The sequence below is a fragment of the Lagenorhynchus albirostris genome, chromosome 19 (genome assembly GCF_949774975.1).
Source record: "Lagenorhynchus albirostris chromosome 19, mLagAlb1.1, whole genome shotgun sequence".
Classification (NCBI taxonomy): domain Eukaryota; kingdom Metazoa; phylum Chordata; class Mammalia; order Artiodactyla; family Delphinidae; genus Lagenorhynchus; species Lagenorhynchus albirostris.
Window position 1 is genome coordinate 2,911,738 of NC_083113.1, and position 22,171 is coordinate 2,933,908.

At 42.9% G+C, this 22,171-nt stretch overlaps 1 protein-coding gene, 1 long non-coding RNA gene and 1 pseudogene across 5 annotated transcripts in view; all 3 read right to left on the reverse strand.

Moving 5' to 3' along the window:
* The window catches only part of LOC132509358 (zinc finger protein OZF-like), a 63,387-nt gene extending 42,800 nt beyond the window's left edge, over positions 1 to 20,587 (reverse strand). Inside the window, exons 1-6 of one of the 4 annotated variants that reach the window (XM_060130326.1) lie at positions 20,337 to 20,587; positions 19,657 to 19,693; positions 19,217 to 19,320; positions 17,183 to 17,221; positions 15,137 to 15,263; positions 11,437 to 13,838 (exon numbers count right to left, since the gene is read on the reverse strand). In XM_060130326.1, coding sequence (XP_059986309.1) covers positions 12,322 to 13,838; positions 15,137 to 15,263; positions 17,183 to 17,215 — 1,677 coding nt within the window. In that variant the 5' untranslated portion in view covers positions 17,216 to 17,221; positions 19,217 to 19,320; positions 19,657 to 19,693; positions 20,337 to 20,587 and the 3' untranslated portion in view covers positions 11,437 to 12,321. Of the gene's footprint in view, positions 1 to 11,436; positions 13,839 to 15,136; positions 15,264 to 17,182; positions 17,222 to 19,216; positions 19,321 to 19,656; positions 19,694 to 20,336 lie in introns of those variants that run through there. The other 3 variants (XM_060130325.1, XM_060130322.1, XM_060130321.1) reach the window with 3 other exon arrangements.
* On the reverse strand, positions 2,881 to 9,937 carry LOC132509379 (uncharacterized). The gene is made up of 2 exons (XR_009536960.1): positions 9,260 to 9,937; positions 2,881 to 4,930 (listed from the first exon to the last, which is right to left on the reverse strand). It is a non-coding gene; the product is annotated as an uncharacterized LOC132509379 (long non-coding RNA).
* LOC132509369 (large ribosomal subunit protein eL6-like) lies at positions 6,158 to 7,062 on the reverse strand (annotated as a pseudogene).
* Positions 20,588 to 22,171: the final 1,584 nt, after the last annotated feature.

The following is a 22,171-nucleotide window of genomic DNA, read 5'->3' on the forward strand; positions in this document are numbered from 1 at the left end:
TCTCACAAATTTTCTTCTGTTGAGTGTTTTTTTCTATTCAGCTCAAAATACTTTTTCCAGTGTGTTTTGTTTTATTTTGGTTTTGTTTTTTTAATTGCTGTGTGTGTGAGGAGAGAGAGATGGAGAGGAGAGGGAAATCAAACTAATACAGAAGGGATCTTCTTTTATCTTATATAATGCTTCTACAAAAGTGCTATTGCAAATGTCATACCTCTTTGTCCCTTATAAAATACTTCCCTGCACATTGTGAACTGCTCTATGCACTTTTATTCATTGTTACATTGGTGTTTCTCTCTAGTGAAATAAGTCAAGAAAATAAATATATAACGTTTGGGAAGGAATAAAGACTTTATCACTAACCACCTTAATTATTTCCTCAAATTTCATCTACACCTGACTCCTACTATGGAGACCCAATTTACTATTGCAATGCTTCCCTACTCCCTGTACTTTTCTTCACCTCTATGTGGTTCTTCTTTTCTCTTTCCCTAAGACTTATTATAACCATCTAAGATACTATGTAATTTAACAACTTAGCACATTGCTTGTTGTGTGTTTCCCTTAACCAGAAAGCAATTTCCATGAGGATGCATTTTTTTTTACTTATTATGTTCTGTGCACTCATATATATCTAGGAATGTGCCTGACAAGGTATGCAATGAATATATGTTGAAGCACTGAACAAACATGAAAACCGGAAGTTCCTGTTCATTTGTAACATTGTTTGCTATTTTTTCCAACACTGCTTATTCCTGTCTCACCCAATCAGTTTCAATACCTTCAAGGGTTCTCAGGAATGGAAAGAAGTCATATTTTGGATTCAAACGCTGAATTGACTAAGAAAGATGGATAGGATGTGCTCAGTTTTTTTCTTTCTTCTCTCAACTATTAGATTTCAGTGTCTTCTGCTCCTTTTCCATTAGGATTTTTATTTCAAAAATAATTTCTTCCCTATCTGTTCTGCTCTCCTGTTAAGATATCTTTATTAATCACTTTTAGTAGCTTTCAGTGGTTGCATAGCTCACAAATGTTTTCCAGAAATGACCTCAAATCCCTTTGCAGACACTATTACTGCAATTACAGATGAAGTGATTAATCACCTTCCAGCAAAAAGATGAGATCATGGCATTTCAAAACATTTACCCAGGGTTCAGAATCCCCCCCTTTCCACACCTGCAGCCACTGTTCTCACAGCAAACAATTGGGTTAGTAGATTTCTTTTTTTTTCCTCCAGATAGGTTTCACATTCTCTTAAGGAATGTATTTCAGGAAATCTATGAAGATTATAGATTCATAGATTAAGAAATAATTAGGCAGGACTTCCCTTGATGGCACAGTGGTCGAGAATCCGCCTGTCAATGCAGGGGACATGGGTTTAATTCCTGGTCTGGGAAGATCCCACATGCCGTGGAGCAACTAAGCCCGTGTGCCACAACTACTGAGCCTGCACTCTAGAGCCCTCAAGCCACAACAACTGAGCCCACGTGCCTAGAGCCCATGCTCTGCAACAAGAGAAGCCACCACAATGAGTAGATCCCACATACCATGGAGCAACTAAGCCCATGCGCCACGACTATTGAGCCTGTGCTCTAGAGCCTATGAGCCACAACTACTGAAGCCTGCGTGCCTAGAGCCCATGCTTGGCAACAAGAGAAGCCACCACAATGAGAAGCCTGTGCACCGCAACAAAGAGTAGCCCCTGCTCGCCAACTAGAGAAAGCCTATGCACAGCAACAAAGACCTGACACAGACAAAAATAAATAAATAAGCATTTTAAAAAATAATTAGGCTTTCTGAGGTTGAAATATTAAAAAATTTAGAGAGACAGATAGCAGACAAACAGACAAAAACAGGAAAGGAAAGACATTTGTTAAGGGAACCAGAGGCTATCACCACACTTGTCCACCTGCTTCAGGGCTGCTGGAGATTTTCGTTTCTCCTCCTGTTACCAACCCTTTATGAAAACATCTCTCACTTATCCCTAGTAAGCACACTGAACCTCACAGGTTTCACTCTAAAGATTTCTTCCTACAAGCATGTGATGAGCAGTAAGACAGGGAAGATGGGTTCCCAGATGCTGAGTTTGAGAATGATAGCTGCTGCTATGCATAAGTGCTTTTGGTGGTGTTCCTTTGTTTTGCAAAGGGGGGAGGGGCATGTATTGTTAGCCAAAGTCTAGTATGTTTCTAAATTTCTCTCAGTTGTAAAAGTTAACATTCATTCTCATTCAGAGAAAATAAAGTCTCGTTTATTTTGCATTTATAGAAACAAATTTTATGTGAAGAAAAGCATGTTACCAAACCAGGTCCGTTTGCCCAATGTGCAGCAAGCCAAATACTGAGATGTGGAGGTTTGCAGCAGAGAAAGGGCTTATTTTTATTTGTACAAGGCAGCCAAGTGAGGAGATTGGAGAACAAATACCAAATACACATTTCAGGAGATGGGGAACTTGGGCCATTTATGGGTGAAGAGTGTAGTGTGGTCAGTGGTATAGGGAAGGTGATTGGAGGCAGGAAAAGGTGAAATAATCGTCGTTCTGTGCAGGCACAATGGAGCTACATGCTTTCAGGGACACGTGCAAATTCAGGAGGAGTTGGTATGAAACGTTTGGGGGAATTTGGGGCTGTAAAGTTGAAGGTCATTTATCAGACAACCAAGTCTATTCTGTGCATACTTGGTTTGGCCACATTGGTTTCATCTATTTTCAGCCACTTTTGTTGTGTTACAAGCCAAGGTGTTTTCAACTAGCTGCTCCATTATCTCCTGTTCTGTCAGACAAGTTCAAGAATTTCTGTTAGTCACCAATTTCTGTTAACCCTATGGGGCACGGTTTCAGGATGGGTTTTTTAACCCTATAAGGAATAGTTTCAATACCCCATCTTTTTTTAAAAATTTTTATTTATTTGTTTATACAGCAGGTTCTTATTAGTCATCAATTTTATACACATCAGTGTATACATGTCAATCTCAATCGCCCAGTTCATCACACCACCCCCACCCCCTGCCTTTTGATCATTACTCAGTCTTAAGGGAAGAGGGGCAATGACTACTCTGGCTACTTCCTGCAGAAGAGGCATAGGCCTGATATGGGCTTGAGGAATGAAACTGTTTCTTATTTGATTGCAAATACTCATGATTCCCTAGATGAGGCCAAGGCTTTTGTTCTGGGCCTTTATGTTCATATGGGTTGGGGTTTGGGGTTTAAACATATGAGACAAACAGCAAGTAGATTTCTGACAAGAAGGAATATAAATCCTAGCAAGCATAAAACAACACCACCTAGTTAACTAATCCCTATAATATAGACCTTATTCCTGATGGGATCCATGAGCATATATTTCCTAAGAGATTGGATCCAGGAAAATAGTCCTGGAAACCAGTTTGGACCCAGTGCTTCTGGGATATTTGCTGTAGCCAGTAGTCTGTTGCCTGATTTTGTCTATATGAGTTTCCACTTCAGCTTAGGCATTAATGTATACATGACAAGAGGTATTAGCAATAGCACAAACTTCACCCTGTTCAGCTAGTATATAATCTGGAGCTATACAATTATCTAGGACTACTTTGGCTAATGAGTCAGCTTTTTCCCAGAGTACATCTGAAGTTTTTTTTTTAATTCATAATCATAGTGAAGTTCAGGATGGCCAAAACACTCATGACAGGCACAACCAAGGGGTCAGCATGATTACATACAGAAAAAGGTTTTAGATGACTTAGCCAACATCTAGAAAGATTGCCTGTTTTTCCCAATGTTTGAGAAATCCTAATTATTCTTCCAATCCTGGAAGGATAAAATCACAGAGGAAATATAGCAAAAGAAAAGAACACTCATTCTGGTTGATCTAGTGAGCTAATTATTTGTTGCTTTGCCTTGGGGCATTACCTTCTGAAGAAGTTTACTTTGCCAAAGTCACCACTGTAGCCATCCCACTAGGAGCATAGATATCCCCACAAAGATTTAGAGTTCCTCAGTCATAAATGTCAGGCATGCAGTTAGGTTAACAGTATATAAAGCCAGCAGACAATCCTATTGACTGAACAAGAGCTTTGGTACAATTCACCTTAATTTCTTTTAAAAAAATATTTTATTTATTTATTTTATTTACTTGGCTGTGTTTGGTCTTAGTTGCAGCACATGGGATCTTTCATTGTGGTGCGTGGGCTCAGCAGTTGCAGCACACGGGCTCTCTAGTTGTGGCGAACGGGCTTTAGAGTGCGCGGGCTTAGTTGGCCCATGGCATGTGGGATCTTAGTTCCCCGACCAGGGATCGAACCCATGTCCCTTGCATTGGAAGGCAGATTCTTAACCACTGGACCACCAGGGAAGTCCCTCACCTTAATTTTTTTCTCGTAACTTCCTTCTGAAAGCAACTTAAGATCTGTAGGGGTTCATTGCCCATTCAGAGAAGTCAGTATCGGGGATCTGGAACCAGCCAGGATTTGGATGATATTGGTCATGGTTTTCTTCAACAGCGTGGTTTCTGTTCCTGTGTCGTTCCTTATGAGGTCTGGCCCAGCAAATATGGACTGGTCTTCTGGATGCTTAGTTTTCCAGTGTTTCAGTAGGACCCAGTCTCCAGGACGAGTTGCAGGGGAACATTTGTGGGAAATATTAACCTACTGGAGGCAAACTTATATATAGCAGTTAGATTGGTGCCCATTAATTGTACAGACCTGAAAGTGTCTAGTTTCTTAATTCGAGTTCCTTCCAGATTTCCTAAACCATTTCTGGAACATATAAAGTGTCTCCCATGCAATATTTAAGGCCCTTTCAGCCTTGCCAAAAAAGATTTCACTTTTTGCAGTACAGGGAAGAGGAGGTGCAGGGCTGACTGAAGGGCATTACCTGACTCCTCTGCTGAGGATGGAACCCCTGGACAGCAGCTGTAAGTCTGGCTGAGGATGGAACCCCTGGACAACAGCTGTAAGTCTGAAAACCAAGACAGCACAGAAATTCTTGCTGTGTCCATGTACACCAGAATATGGAGATACTTGAGGGTAGTTAATTTCAAAGTTTGAAGTGACATATTTATGCTTAGGATAGAATATGCCCCATAAAATGTTACAGGGAAGACAGAGACTGACTAAACAGAAATGATGGGGACTATTTAAATAAATTATTACAGGGCCCAGTGTTTGTAATTACACATGTGCCAACGATAGAATGAAGGTCAAGGACCATATTTGTTACGGTATTTTTTTTGTTTGTTTCTCAAACTTTTAATGTGTCAAACTGTAGTACCACATATATTAGGCTTCCATTTTATTTTTTGTTTTACTGAAGGTATTTCAAGTGTCTCAATAGGCCTTGTGATTTTCTGTTGGATTTTGCATAACTTGGTGGTTTTCAGGAACACATACAATGCATTGCTGTAGAACTGACTCTGTGAAGTTTTCTCCAGGATATATACATACATACATACATATATATATATATATATATACACACACACACACACACACATACATATATATATATATAGAGAGAGAGAGACAGAGAGAGAGAGAGAAAATGTACAATATTATATGTTTCAGGTGTACAACATAGTGATTCACAATTTTTAAAGGTTATACTCCATTTATAGTTATTATAAAATATTGGCTATATTTTCTCTTGTACAATATATCCTTGTAGCTTATTTATTTTATACATAGTAGTTTGTACCTCTTAATCCCCCATCCCTATTTTGCCCCACCCTCTTCCTTCCAGTAACAATTAGTTTGTTCTCTTTATCTGTAAGACTGTTTTTTGTCTTATTCACTAGTTTTTTAATATTCTATATATGAGTGATATCATACAGTATTTGTCTTTCTCTGTCTTATTTCACTTAGCATAATGTTCTCCAAGTCCATGCGTCTTGATGCAAATGGTAAATGTTCATTCATTTTTATGGCTGAGTAGTATTCCATTGTGTGTGTGTGTGTGTGTGTGTGTGTGTGTGTATACACACACACACCCCACATCTTTACCCATTCATCTCTTGATGGACACTTAGATGGCTTCCATATCTTGGTAATTGTAAATAATGCTGCTATGACTATTGGGGTGCATGTATCTTTCTGAATTAGTGTTTTTGGTTTTTTTCAGATATATACCCAGGAGTAGAATTGCTGGATCGTATGGTAGTTCTATGTTTAGTTTTTTTTTTTTTTTAAATGGACCCAATTATTTAATTAGGTTCTTTGTAAGAAGTTTAGAACACTACTTTGTGAGGATAAATTCCGTTTGTAAGAGCGAACACAGAGCGGAGGTAGCCCTGGAGCTGAGGAACAGCTTTGATTCTTCGCAGAATTTGTGAGTCCACAGCTTTCTGATCAACCTTCTGCTGCTCTGTAATCTCGTATTTCTCTCTCTCTGTGTCGAAGATCTCACCTTCCTGGTGTCTGGGCTTACGCAGTTTCTTCTTCTTGAAGTAAGCATCAGTGAGATGTTCTGGGATTTTCACACCACTGATATCAATTTTGGTGGAAGTGGCAATGACAAATTTCTGGTGTGTTCTCCGCAGAGGAACTCGATTGAGGGACAGAGGCCCAGTCACAAGTAGCAAGCCACTGCTCAGCTGCTTCAGGAAAATGACCCTCTTGCCTCTGTGGTGCCCAGTGAGGATAATCAGAATGGTTCCAGGAGTGATGCTAGCACGCAGTTTTCTCACATGCTTACTGAAGGGTTTTTTGCCGTGACTCAACAGCTTTCGAGGCACATCTTCAGTAGGATAATACCTAGGCATTTTGCGAAGTTTAACCACCCGGGTACCACCATTCTTGTCACCACCAACTGGTTTTGTGACAGTAGCAAGAACTTTCACCTTCTTTTTCTTTTCAACCTTGGATTTAGCTGCTGAATACTTCCTCTTGTACAAGGCCTTTCTGGAATACATAGCCGATCGGGAATATCTGCCAATTCCTCTGACCAGGACAGGGTTTCGGCTGCAGTGGGGCTTCCCCTTCTTAACCTGCTTCACCTTTTTAACCTTGCCACCAGCATCAGTCTTCTTGGCTTCAGGTTTTTTCTCCTTAGTATCTGGCTTCTCAGGCTTTTCACCCGCCATCTTGCAAGATGGGAAAGAGCTATGTTTAGTTTTTTTGAGAAACCATCATACTATTTCCCACAGTGGCTGCAACAATTTACATTCTCACCAACAGTGTCAAGAGTTCCCTTACCAGGATGTATTCTTAAGTGAAAAACTATGGTCCAGAACAGTGTATAACAGTGAATATATACCATGTTTTTTGAGTCAAGTAGAAGAGTATAAATATAGGGACAGAGATTTAACAGATTGGAAGGACAGGAACAAAAGTGATGAAATTTCCTTGTGTTGTAGTTTTGAGTTTGTACAAATTTAAGTATTTCCCATAAAGTTTAAACAAACAATGCTCAATCAAAATGGAATTTTAAAATCCATAACATCAAAAGTAAAATGGAAGAAAAATTGAGAGAGATTTTGTGTTGCCTTGATGGTATATCCAGGATAAAGAAAGTGGCTTAACCCAGAGGGATATCAACTATAGCCCAATATAAAATAAAACTTAAAAAAAAAAGAGGGATAAAACCACAACCTGAATACAACTAGAGGAATCTGAATAAGATCAGGTGATAGTATCAACGTCAATATAATTGTTGTGATATAATATAGTCTTACTATTGGGGAAACTGGGTAAAGTACACACAGGATCTCTCTGATTCCTTACCTTCCCTTTCCCTTCCTTTGTCCTCTCCTTTCTGTGCCACAAGGTGTGCAGGATCTCAGTTCCCCAACCCGGGATTGAACCTGGGTCACGGCAGTGAAAGCACCAAATCCTAACCACTAGACCACCAGGGAACTCCCTCTCTGTATTCTTACCCTTGCATGTGAATCACTGATTTTCACAATAAATACTTCAATTAAAAAATCCAAGGGAGGGAATTCCCTGGTGGTCCAGTGGTTATGGGGTGTTCTCTGAGATCTTATCAAATATTTCTATGAAGTTGTCACTTCTGTCTGGAGAGATCCTCACCAATTGTGAAGTGTTGCTTCCCTGGGATGCGGACTTTGTAAGGGAGGAGGAGTGTCGTGTATCAATATCATTATTCAGTTTAACTTTATACACCAGTGGGTTCATTCAAAATTTTCATAGTAAACATTAGTTTTATAATACTATTTAAGGTTGAAGTAAAAAATATCACCAGTGTGATGAAAACAGGTTACAAAACTAGAAAATGAAGCAAAATAAGGGACAAAAGAAAGAACCAGAAATCTTGATAAGAATCACAAGATGAAGTTAAATAACAAAAACTTATGCCAGTAGAATTTCCTGTGGGAATTTCCTGTGGGAGTGTGCATAAATCTGAGTCTAACAACCATGACATTGCTTAGGTTGTGGATCAGTCCACTCTTAATGACCTCCAGTGAGTCACAGGTAGTAATGATTGACAACTTCCCCTGATCATAGAAGTTCTGCAGAGACACAGGAAGGGTCTAAATTAAATGCTCTGTTCTCATTGAGCACAGGGTGACTCCATTCTTCTAAGAGGATGTCTGGTCCAAATTTTTATTTTCTGTTTAAGAAAATTATCTTATAAATGGGACATGTCATTGAGATGAAATCACAATAAGGCAAAGATGATAGAGATAGATATATAGATGGTAGACATATAGGTGGATGATAGACATACAGATGACAGAAGAATGGATCCATTTTTATAGGTGAGGAATGGAAGCCAAGGCCCTGGGAGGGTAGAGAGTGTTGATTACTATGATAAAGAGAACATCCAAGTACTTGAGATGCAATGAACAGCATTTCACCAAGGATAAAAATTTAGAGACACATCATTCAAGTCGCCATGACACAACATGCCCCTCATCAGCAGATACAAGAGACACTAGGCATCTACTCAGAGTAGGAGCTTATCTTCTTCATCTTATTACTCACAACCTACCTTATCATGAAGCCTCTACAGTGAACCCTGTTTATGATCAGTGTGTTTAGTGAGAAGCCAGTGAAACAAGTTTCAAAACAATGCAACTGAGGAGAGAGGGGAACTGTCAGGCACTCCTGATGCACGTTGATGAGGGGGCAACATGCCTCTGGTTTCCTCAGCAAATGTCTTTCCTGTTTTTATGGCTTTGTTCTTATGTCTGTCTATATCTATAATCTATATAAGATTGTTCCTTTTTTATTGTCCTGACCTCAGGAAGTGAAATTTATTTTAGAAAGAGTTAATTTCCAGTTTTCTGACAAAAATGTTTTCTAAGAATCAGATACCTGAAGAGATACTTACCAAATGTGTATTTGCTCCCATAACAAGTATGCCATGGCAGCATCTGAGTGTGCAATGGGGACACGTAAGCCTGAGATAAAGGTTTAGAACCCCACAATGTCATCTGCTCCTTGGAAGTGATTACGTCACCTGTAAGTGCACTGACAGTGTCTGCATATGGAGAGGAGACAAACTCAGAAAAACATTTCAGACTGTGTAACTATCCAGAGCTATTAAAAGTACTTAGGGTTTCCCTGGTGGCGCAGTGGTTAAGAATCGGCCTGCCAATGCAGGGGACATGGGTTTGAGCCCTGGTCCGGGAAGATCCCACATGCTGCAGAGCAACTAAGCCCATGTGCTGCAACTACTGAAGCCCACACACCTAGAGCCCTTGCTCCACAACAAGAGAAGCCATCCCAAAGAGAAGCCTGCACACTGCAACGAAGAGTAGCTCTCACTAGCTACAACTAGAGAAAGCTCACACACAGCAATGAAGACCCAAAGCAGCCAAAAAGAAATAAATAAACTAAAAAAAATAATAAGAATAAAAGTGCTTAATGAGATAGATATCCATGAGGACTGGCAGAAATTGATGGTGGAAAACTTGTTTTTGAAATAATCAAAATCCCACTGGAATGTGAGGAAAAAACATACACACACACACCTGACATCTAATAAGTGAGAGAAGGAAACCACTAAAATGTCTACTGGGGATTTTTTAGTAGATTTAAAGGCTTTTCACAAAACATAATTTCTTCCTATAACTCAGAGCATTCATGGTAGTAAAACTGAAGGAAAAAGCAGGGTGAGGAGAGTTAGAAAGTACACCCACAGTTGTGCAAATGAATGTTAAATGTGCATTATCATTTTGTTCCATATTTTAAGATGTCAGTAGGTACCACATGGGGGACTTGCCCGGCGTTCTAGTGGTTAAGACTCTGCACTTCCATTTCAGGGGGCAAGGATTTGATCCCTGGTCCAGGAACTAAGACCCCACATGCCACGCAGTAAGGCCAAAAATAAAAAAGTACCATATGTGTTTCAGACATGTTTCTAGGAATACAGAATGTATCAGTGCACAACATGTAAATACATATTTTCCTACTGGAACTTACTCTGTATTTGATAGAAAAATAAAATAAGCAGTTCTTCTATGATATTAAGTTGCATAGCGTAATAGAAGGTGATGGGTCCTAAGGAAGTAAGAAGGTCAGCGAATGGGTGATGAAACAATTATGAGTTTATGATGGGTTGAGGCACTAAAATGAGTGTCCATATTTGGATTCATAGTGAAGATGAAAACTGAGGATATATTTTAGGTGTTTTCTTCCTTTCCAATTGCTACATATTCATTATTTTGCCGGTTTTTTTTTTCGTATTGAATGAAATTGGAACTCCAGGATGATACTGAATAAGAGAACAATGAGCAGCTGCCCTCCTTTTATTCTAATGGCAATAGTTTAATAATGGTTCAAAGGTATAGTATTTCTAATTACTCTTTGTAGATGTTGTAGGATTAAGAAGGCTCACTTCTATCCATAGTTTGATATCTCTCTTAGCGTACTAGCACTGAACATTTCACAAAGAAAAATTTTTTAATTCTCATTCACAATATTATCAGATTTAGAAAATACATATGCAAGACCTATAAAAAGAAATATAAAAACATTTCCATCCAAAATTAAATAAGATCTACATAAAAGGAGATGTATCATGTTTATGGATTGGGACACTCAGTATTTCTTTCTAAACTAAAGATTAGGAGAATTCCCTGGAGGTCCAGTGGTTAGGACTCAGCGCTTTCACTGCCCTGGCCTGGGTTCAATTGCTGATCAGGCAACTAAGATCCCATAAGCTGCACGGAACAGCCAAAAAATAAAAATAAATTGAAGACTAAATGCAAGCCCAGTGAAACTCCTAGTAGGATTTTTTGTGCTGTATAAGCTGAAAAGTGAATTCTAAACTTCATATGGAAAAGCAAAGAACCAAGAAAGGCTATAATGACTGAAAAAAAGAAAGTCAAAGGAGTATACAACCTTGATTTCAAGACATACTATAAAAACAAATTAGTTAATACATGAAAATACTGGCATAAATAAAGTAGATAAATGCAACAGAATAGAAATTCCAGAAATAAACATATACATAAATGATTGACCTTCGATGAAGATACTAAAGCAATTCAGGGGAAAAGGTATAATCTTTTAAATCAGTATCACTGCAGCAATTGGGTGTCTATATTTTAAAAAATAACTCCCACAATTAATTGAAAATGATTCCTTTGCATCAATAAAAACCCTAAACCATAAAAGTTACAGGAGGAAACGGGAAAAACTATAAGAATGGACAAATTAGACTACACTAAAATTAAGAACTTTTTCTCTGGAAAAGTAATTGAAAAGACAAGACCAATTCTGGAAGAAAGTATTGCTAAGTATTTCCATTAGAGGACCGTATTCAATAATTCATGAAGAAATGTCAAAACTCAGTAATTAGAACAACAAATCAAATGAATAGAAATTTCCATAACAATATATGGCTGGAAATTAACACATGGAAGACCACTCAGCATCATGTCATTAGGGAAATGCAAATTAAAATCACTTGATACCACTATACACCTACGATGTCACAAAAATTAGAAATCCTGCACATACCAAGTGTTGGTAAGAATGGAAAGAATGGGAACTTGGGTTCTGGTGTTTCTGGCAAGACTGTAAAAGGATACTACCACTTTAAAAAGTTTGACTGTGGCTTCCCTGGTGGCGCAGTGTTGGGAGTCCGCCTGCCGATGCAGGGGACACGGGTTCGTGCCCCTGTACAGGAGGATCCCACATGCCGCTTAGTGGCTGGGCCCGTAAGCCATGGCCACTGAGCCTGAGAATCCGGAGCCTGTGCTCCGCAACGGGAGAGGCCACAACAGTGAGAGGGCCGTGTACCACACACACACAAAAAAGTTTGACCCCACATAAGTTAAACGTTCACCTACTCTACAACACAGGAGTTGTGGTGCTAGATATTAACTCAAGTGAAGGAACACATAAGTCCAGAAGACATTTCTCCAGTGTGAACTTTCCTCTTTTTTATGAGCTTGGAGCTACATACAAAGAACTACACTCATAAGGCCTTTCTCCAGTGTGGATTCTCTGGTGGACAATAAGACTTGTTCTGTAACTGTAAGGCTTCCCACATTCATTGCACTGAAAAGGCTTTACTCCAGTGTGGATTCTCTGGTGGACAACAAGACTTGTTTTGTTACTGTAGGGCTTCCCACATTCACTGCACTGAAAAGGCTTTGCTCTAGTGTGGACATTTCGGTGGCTAACAAGTGTATTCTTCAGCTTGAAGGCTTTCCCACATTCATTACACTCATAGGGTCTTTCTCCAGTGTGGATTCTCTGGTGCTCAGCAAGTCTGATTTTCCTCTTGAAAGCTTTCCCACATTCACTGCACTCATAACGCCTTTGTGCAGTGTGAACATTCTGGTGTTTATTAAGGGCAAAGCTGCTTATAAAGAAGTTCCCACATTTCTTACACCCATAAACTTTTTCTCCATTGTGAATTCTCTGGTGTACAATAAGACTTTTTTTGTTGACATAGGCTTTCCCACACTCACTGCACATATGAGGCCTTTCTCCAGTGTGGGTTCTCTGGTGGATAATAAGACTGGTTTTATAACTGAAGGACTTCCCACATTCGGTACACTTAAAAGGCTTTTCTCCAGTATGGATCCTCTGGTGCACAAGAAGTTTATTTCTGTAAAGGAAGAGCTTCCCACATTCAGTGCATTTATGAGGTTTCTCTCCAGTGTGGACCTTTTGGTGCTGGACAAGTGAATCCTTGCGGGCATAGGCTTTCCCACATTCATTACACTCATAGGGTCTTTCTCCAGTGTGGACTCTTTGGTGCTGAACAAGTTTACATTTGTAGATGAAGACTTTCCCACATTTACCACAATCAAAAGGCTTTTCTCCTGTGTGAACTCTACGATGATGAGAAAGACCTCCCCTGAGTCTGAAGAATTTGCCGCACTCGCTGCACCCATAAGGTTTTTCTCCAGTGTGAACTCTCAGGTGCTCCGTGAATTTATACTTTTTACTGAAGGCTTTGCCACATTCGCTGCACTCGTAATGCCCTTGTCCAGGGTGAGAGACCTCCCTGCTCTCCCTGCTTCTTCCTGGATGCTGTCCATCGTGGGAGGGCTGGTGCTGGGGAAAGCCCAAGCTGCCTAAGAAAGCCTTCTCAATCTCTCCGCATGTGAACATATTGTCAGGTAAAAAGACTTTACAGCTCGTCACAAGCAAGGCCCCATTCTCTTCCCTTCTGAGGTGTTTCTCTCCACTGGGCTGCTTCTGGTGCTGTTGTAGGTGAGAAGTGAACATTTTCCCACAAGCCCCAGAAGAGGACGGTTTCAGCCCAGGATGCACTCCTTGGTGCTCAGCCAGGTACAAAACATATTTCTCTACCAGGGCACCCATATCTGAAGTAAGAGTCTTCAGGATAGATAGGTCTGGATTTGGATTCCTGTCTTGTGTCACTTGTTTTACAGAAACACATTGTTCAGAAGTGGCCTCCTCAGTACCTAATGCACTCCAACACCCTGAAAGCATAAAAATGCTGATAAAGTGTATGGAGATGTTGGTGGTACAGGACTCCACTACAAATCTGTGCATGACACATGTAGCAATAAGCCCATGGGTTTGTTATTAAAACAAGGGAGGAAGGGTCAAGTGGTAGAAGGGGATACTCTACAATGCTAGGTCTCTGATGATCGCAGAACAGGAAATGTCTCAAACCAGCAAGAACACAGGATACCAGGTAGTGGCGCCGTGCCGGGAGGAGAGGTTAGAACAACCCACTCCTAGGCAGATGGCTTTCAGCAGGACTTTCTGGTGGTGACAAGGGTCAGCTCTGTAGAATGCATGTCTCAATCCAGGAAAATGCAATTACACCTGACTATCAGTGTTCAAAGACAGTGTAAGTAAACATGTACCTCTCATGATACATTAAGGATATGCATATACAATATAAAAAATACATAAAATTGGAGAACAGTGCAGACGGGGAAAGGAGAGTTTTGGAGGACACTAAGGTGGAAAACAGGAGTCAGAAATCACAGTAGAAATGAAAAGTGGGCAAAGTGTCAAAATGGGGAGAAGTGGAAGAAAGAAATTAAGTATGAGCATAATGAGTCTTGACGCTGAAAGAGGAGAGAGCAAAGGACATTTCCCTGTAGGATTAGAACTCATCAATGATATCATGCCTTCCTACAGCTCCTGCTCACCAGGCTCAGGATGTAATTAACCCTCGTCCTATGACTAGACAGGGGCCTACCTCGTCAGGCACCCAGGGTTGCCTCCAGCTTTCAGCTCAGGCTGGGTGACTATGAGCCCTACCAGATCAAACTCCTCAGAGGAAAATAGGGCCATTAGGAGAAAGACACTGGCCCAGAGTGAACCAACCAATGACAGATTTCAGGAAAAAAAATGTATCACTAGAAGAACCTTAAGGAGTCTTGCAAAAATAATCTAGGGTTGACCACAAATGCTGACCATGTAAGTGTCTGTAATTCCTGACACAGGCAGTGCAAAAAAAAGGGTTAGAACGTGTGACACAGATCTTGCACACATCTGAACAGTCAACACACCTAACAGTGGCAAAGCTAAGTGGCATCAGCTGGACAGGCTTCAAGCCTCTGAGACCAAAGCCTTCTGTAAAAGGCTTCAGAGCCTATGGTACAGGGCTGAACACACACAGGGTGGGGGAATGCAGCTCAAGTGCCAGGAAATCGGGGAAGTAAGCAATGTCCAAGGTCCAGGCTGGGAAGGATGGAGTGAGCCATGCAAAAAGAAGGGCAGGGTCCCATACGGGACAACGGTGTGGAACAGGGGTCCTTACCCAGGGAGGCTATAAGTGACAGGTTCTCCAGCATCACGTCACAGTACAGGAGTCTCTGAGCATCGTTAAGGAGGCCCCACTCCTCCTGGGAGAAGGACACAGCCACATCCTCAAAGATCACATGGCCCTGTCATGAGGGGGACAAGTGAGTTCACAGCAGCCTCTGCAACCAGGACCCCCAGTTCATGGTCGTCCACCCCAGTGACCCAGCTCAGAGGACACACCAGACCCTGATGCCACAGGAACCTGCTAGTGTTATGTCATTCAGTTAAAACAGAGAGGGAGACAAGCAGTCTCACAAGACGCTCTGAGGCTGCCACACAAACCCCCAGCCACTCTCCTCAGAGTTGACTCTCCTAAGATCACACCACACACAATGACACTTGTGCTCAGCCCCCTGGAGTAAAGCCTGGGGACAAGGGCCATGAATCCATGCTCACATTCCCTCCCTCTCCATTGCCCAGCCCTGCAGGGTCACAACTCCCTCACGTGCCCGACCGTGACCCACACCCCACGCCACCACCTCGGCCCCAGGCCTTCGGCACCTCATCATGTTCCCCTCGTGCCACCCAGCACTCAGTGCTTCCCCAGGCCTCTGCGGGACCCACTACTACAGGCGGTCCCAGTACTACTTTCTGTCTCCCCACATGGCCCTGATCCCTGTTCCCACGTCAGCACCAAGACATCTTGCAGGTTCAGATGCCCGAGTCCTTGTCCTCCACAGTGTCCCACGTGCTGATCCTGCACCACTCACCCCTTCCTCTCTCTACTCCTCTCATTCCAAGCCCAGCCCCCCAGACCCCCCTCCCCAGCCCAGCCCAATACCCTGTCCCAGCTGCGCTCATCTGCCCTCAGCTGGTCTGTCGTCCAGTCTCACTCACTTCAGGCTCCAACCGCAGTCATCACAAGACTCTGAGCCTATGGAGGGGAAACAATGCCCCAGGCCTTACCTCCCTGTCATCTGACCTCCATTCCTGCTTAGCTTCTGAATCCATACCTTATCCACCCCTTCGAATTCTGTGCCATGACCAGGACCTCCCCTAAGGCCACTCCCACCCCCCACACACTCATGGTCACTGCACTGCCTCATCCATCTTAGTGATGACAGCCACCCGTCCCCGTGCCCAGGGAGGGCATGTCCCTCCCCACTCTACAACTTTCATGGCACCCACACATGACCTGAGGGCCTGTAATCTGACCTGGTCCACATGCCATCCACCTCTCAGGGGTATCTTCAATCCTGAACCCCATCCTTCCTGAACTCCAGGTGTGTGTTTCTAGTGGTCCACTTGACACCTCCCCGAGACACCCCGGCAATATCTCAGACTCAGCCTGGGGACAAGGAACTCTGGACAGTCCTTCTGTCCATTACTCCTACTTCTGACTTCCCGTCTCAGACATGGCATCCCCACCGTCACCTAGAGGCAAACATCCTGGGGTCATGTCAGACTACTCTCTCTCATCCTGTACAGCAGAAAATCAGCTCTACCACAAACGAGATTCAGAGACTCACCTCCTCTCCTGCTACAGAGCCATTGCCAGGATCCAGTCACAATCGACATTCACCAAGACTGTACCCTCCTCTGGGCCCCCGGCTCCACCCTCACCCCCAGTCTTCTTCCTCTCGGCAGGCAGAACAGCCTCTTCAGACCCAGCGTCAGATCACTTCCCTCTTCTGAGGCCACGTGTCATGGACCCACCCCCTCAGGAGAGGCCCAGCTCCTCAGGCTGCCATCACAGAAATGACTCATGACCTCAGTATTTATCAGCCCATGTCATGGGTTCGGCAGTTCCCTGAACACTCCCCTCTCAGTCTCATCTCCAGGCTGTGCCCAAGGACATGTCACCACTTGACCTTCTCCACTGGACACATGGGAACACCTCTGTACAACTTCTGGCTTTGATTAATGGTCCTGTGCCTGAGATGATGCCAGGGCCCAGACCTAAGGGCCCATAATCCCAGGACAACACTGTCTCCTATATCTGTGTGTCAGGACTAGGGGTAGCGATGATGTCTGGGTAGGTACTGGGGCTTCTTCCACTTACCTGTCCAGGGACCATAAATGCTGCTGCCACCATGGGAACCTGTGAAATGAGGGAGTATCTGAGATAAAGGTGATTATGGTGAGGATGTAAAGGCTGAGCTGTTTCTTCCCTTCCTTTTCCTGGACATGAGTCATCTGAGGCTGACCTCTGACCTCAGATCCTCACTCTTCAGAGCTATAGCTTGACAACTCGATAACCTTAGACAAAGACTCAACATCCTTGGGACTTCCCTGGCGGTCCAGTGGTTAAGACTTCAAGCTTCCACTGCAGGGAGCCCGGGTGCCATCCCTGGTTGGGGAACTAAGATCCCACATGCCGTGTGGTGTGGCAAGAAAAAAACACTCACCCTCTTTGAGTCTCAGTGTCTTCATGTAAATGGCAACACTTAGGATGTCTAACTCATAATGTGTACATACCAAATGCATTATTACCTCTCCCATGGTAAGATTCAGCTATTACAGAACACAGGATTAAGATTTCTATAAATGTTTTTGAAAATTAGGTTTTTCTTACATGTCTTTCAAGGCTTTCTGAGACAAAGTATCTTTTTTCAGCCACCAATTATCTAATTTTATGACACCACCATGGTGCCCTAAAATTCATTCCTATTATTACACTACCTGAACTTAGTGACAGAATCCACAGGTTTAAGGCATCAAACCCATAAACTGCCCTCTTTTGAGAAGCCAGTTCTGACCCCTGGTTCCCAGGCTACCAGGACTTCTGTCCCACTTGGCTACAAATTCAGGGTTTCCCATGAACCCCTTCTCTGTTTTGATAATTTGCTGAAATGACCCATGAAGTTAGGAAAACACTTTTCTTACTTTTTCTGGTTTACTGTAATGTATACAACTTTGGAACAGTCAAATGGAAGTGACGTCTAGGTCAGGATTGGGGTGGATGGAGGGCAGCAGGGGGTTTCTAGACCTTTTCAGTACATGCCACCCTCCCAGCACTTCCACCATTTCAATGTGTTCACCAATCTGAAGGAACCTTGAATTTCATTGTTCAGCAGTTTTTACACTTAATCTCCAGCTCCCCCCTGATCCTTGGGAGGATCCTTGGGAGGTCCCATGTGGGGATGAAAGTTTAACCTAAGTTAAATCTTATTTTCCTGGTGACCAGTCCAATCCTGAGGTTATCTAGGGGACCCACCCTAAGTCAAACTCCTTTGTGATTAAAAAGGCTAGTTGTGAATAACAAAAAACAATCTTAAATCCAGGAAATTCCAAGGGGTTCAGAGCTCTAGGTGAAGAGCCCAAAATAAAACCTAAACATATGTATATTATTATAGCACAGATATATATTCTCATTTTAAGCAGTTATTACTTGTTTACACAAGATTAACTTGCTAAATCTATACTTTTTCTTTTTCTGTTTTTTTTTTTTTTGCGGTAAGCGGGCCTCTCTCTGTTGTGGTGGCCTCTCCCGTTGCCATGGCTCACGGGCCCAGCCGCTCCGCGGCATGTGGGATCTTCCCGGACCGGGGCACGAACCCGTGTCCCCTGCATCGGCAGGCGGACTCTCAACCACTGTGCCACCAGGGAAGCCCAAATCTCTACATTTTTAACCTTGTAGTTTCCTGGGAGAGCTGAGGCACGTGTGCCCTTGACTGGGCCTGAGCTGCTCCACCACCCTGGCTGACCGTTTTCTGGCTCCACAAGGAATAGACAGTCAGCTGCGTGTTCAGAGCAGTGAAGCTACACATCACACCTTCTTCTCCATCTCCATCCCAGGTAAGGCTCCTTACTCCTTATACCCTTGTTTCCCCAGAAAGCCCTGGAACCATAGGACCCTCCCATCTTCAGGCAGCCTCAGAAAGTCCCACCCCCTCTGCCCTGCCCTCCAGCCCCAGGTCTCTCTACTTTCATCTGAGGTCCCCTTGCACAGAAAAGTGACAACTTTTCCCTCCTAAATTTGAGATCCTGTCTTGGCTGGAGTCCAGGACTTAGGCTGTTACCACATGTACATCAGTCCGCCAGTGTCCTCCTCCCTCAATTCCAGATTACAGATTCCAGCAGCTCCTATTGTTACCTCAACTTTGGGATCTCAGAAACAGCATGTCCCGAATCCAGCTTTTAATCTCTCCCTAAAACTGACTTCTCACATCAGTCTGGTCTCAAGTCTTCCCAGATGCTCTGCCAAAAGAAAACCTTTATTGTACTGTAATCTGTCCTTTAGCTCAGAGCCACATTCACAGCACCAGGAAATCTTACCAATTATCTTTAAGGTTTACTGGGAATCTTATTACTTAAATTCCTTTGTAAAAAAATTAATAAACAGAAACCTCAATTAAAGTTGGCACACAGGAAGGTGGAGCCCTCACTGACCTGAGACAATAACAGTATCCAAAAGGCAGAAGAAAGACTCTCTTCTTTCCTGGGAAGGACTTGGACAATGAAAAGCCATGGACTCTTTGGTGACTACAGCCTTTCTAACTTCCTTCTTTAATCTCTATAAAAGTCTTAGCTCACCTTGGTTGCACACCCCAATTGCAATTCCCTGATGATTCTGGAATAAAAACAAACAAAAAACCCCATCTTTGCAAGTGAAATAGCGTGCAGTCTGTTTGTTTCAGGTCAGCAACTTCCATAGGCACCACTCTGGTCCAGAAGCCACCTTACTCTTTGGAGTGGAATGCACTAGGCTCTCCCAGGTCTCCCTGCCTTCACCCTCAGCTCCCCCTCCCCAGTCTGTTCTCCCCTGAGCAGCCTTTGAAATACTTTAAAACTCAGAGGGTCGTCCTGATTTATTCACAACCCTCCATGGTTCCCAGAATGATGACTGTTGGCTCAGTTGACGCAGTCTGTTGACTCCTCCTTAAATGCCCTGTCCCTGCAGAAAGAACCTCCTGCCCTGGGGGAGGAGGTCACTGGCGGACTGATGTCCATATGGTGACAGCCTAAGTCCTGGACTCCCGAATGCTCCCGGCTCTTGAGCACCTCCAATGCTTTGCACAGGCCAAGCTCACAGCGTTTAACACGCTCCACACTGTGTCACACATCCTATCAGAAATGGGACCACCACACACGCACACCTAAAGTTCTGGAAGCAGGGGACTGAACCCCAGTGCCCTGAGCAGGAGACCCTCCCTGGGGGCTTGAGGATTTGGGTCAGGATCGGGGGGGCGCGCGGGAGGGGGCGGAACAGTCACCTGGGCCGGGTCCTGCACCGCGTTGGTTGACATAGGACCCTGTGGGCGCGGTGGTGCCAGGAGACGCGCAGGATAATGGCGGAGACCTAGGCCGAAAATCCCGGAAGCGGGTTCCGCAACCCGCTCACTCCTGGGCAGTGTGGACGGCGCCCCCTCGGGCTCCTTCCAGTTTCTCTAAGCTCCGCTCCACCGAGTGACCTAGAGCCTCGGGTCCTGCAGACGGCAGCAAAAGCCGCCAAACGACCGCCATCAGAAAGACGCCGGAAGTCCCGCCCATGGTTAGTTCAAAATCCGGAAGAGCTTTAATTTGGTGCCTTCATTGGAGAGGAGAACAAGGCCGGTCCACACAGTCTTCTGGGTAATGTAGTTCCCCTCGCTGCCGGTTTGTGATGTGAAAAGCCCCAGGGCATTAATGCACCTTGTCCTTGAGGGAAGTACAAATTAAAAACACATCAAAGTAGACCCAGCAAAGCCTTTATGTATAACCTTTCAACATAAAAGTTGATACAGGATTAGCAAAAAAGCATTCCAGTTGTGAAAAGGCTGAAAGTAGCCACAGTACTACTTGTTGTTGTTGTTTTTATAAAAATCTTGGAAGAATTTTCAAGTAAGAAAAATCAAGTCAATAATATTTTGAAATAAAAAATTAAAAAGGGAATTATATGCAACTAAATATCCCTGAGTTCGTCATCATTGGCTAAGAGAATAAGTATATAAAATTAGATAATGAAGTCTGTCGTTGATACTGTGGACCTAAGTAAATCTGAGCGGCATTAATCAAGCATGACACATTTGTTTGGGATCAAAGATTTGCAATTGTGGACACACATTCAAGTGACAACCCAAAAGGTGTCCAGCTGGGGAATAAAAGTCAAGAGATTTTAAAGGCAAGGTGGGGTGCACGTTGGCCCAGATCAAAAGTTTATGCTTTCTGAAAAGAAACGAAACTGAGTTATTTGTAGTGAGGTGGATGGACCTAGAGTCTGTCATACAGGGTGAAGTAAGTCAGAAAGAGAAAAACAAATACCGTATGCTAACACATATGCATGGGATCTAAGAAAAAAAAATGGTTCTGAAGAACCTAGGGGCAGGACAGGAATAAGGACACAGACGTAGAGAATGGACTTGAGGACACGGGGAGGGGGTAGGGTAAGCTGGGACGAAGTGAGAGAGTGGCATGGACATATATACGCTAACAAAGGTAAAATAGATATCTAGTGGGAAGCAGCCACATAACACAGGGAGATCAGCTTGGTGCTTTGTGACCACCTAGAGGGGTGGAATAGGGAGGGTGGGAGGGAGACGCAAGAGGGAGGGGACAGGGAGATATATGTATATGTATAGCTGATTCACTTTGTTACACAGCAACAACTAACACAACAATGTAAAGCAATTATACTTCAATAAAGATGTTAGAAAAAAAAAACTTCATGGTTTCACATGATGGGAAAGTGCAGGAGGTTCACTAATTAATAGCCTCCCAGCTCCATGTTAAAATCCCTTGACATAAGTGACTCCTTTTTATTTCACATTTCACAGCACTATTAATTTGGCATGCCTTGCAGGACTTCTCAACCCATATGTAAAAATGATCACAGCATATACACAAACTATATCATAATAGCAGGTTTCTTTTATTTTAAAAAAATCATAAAAATTGAAATAAGAAGAAAACACATAAGATATTGAGCCACCTATACTTTTTAAGCATTAATATGTAAATAATAAGTAAATTCAATAAATACTACAAATTAATGAGAGAAATATTTAAAACCCGTGAAGGCAAAATTCTTGTATGCCACTTGAGATTAGAATTACCAGAAAGAAACTAAATT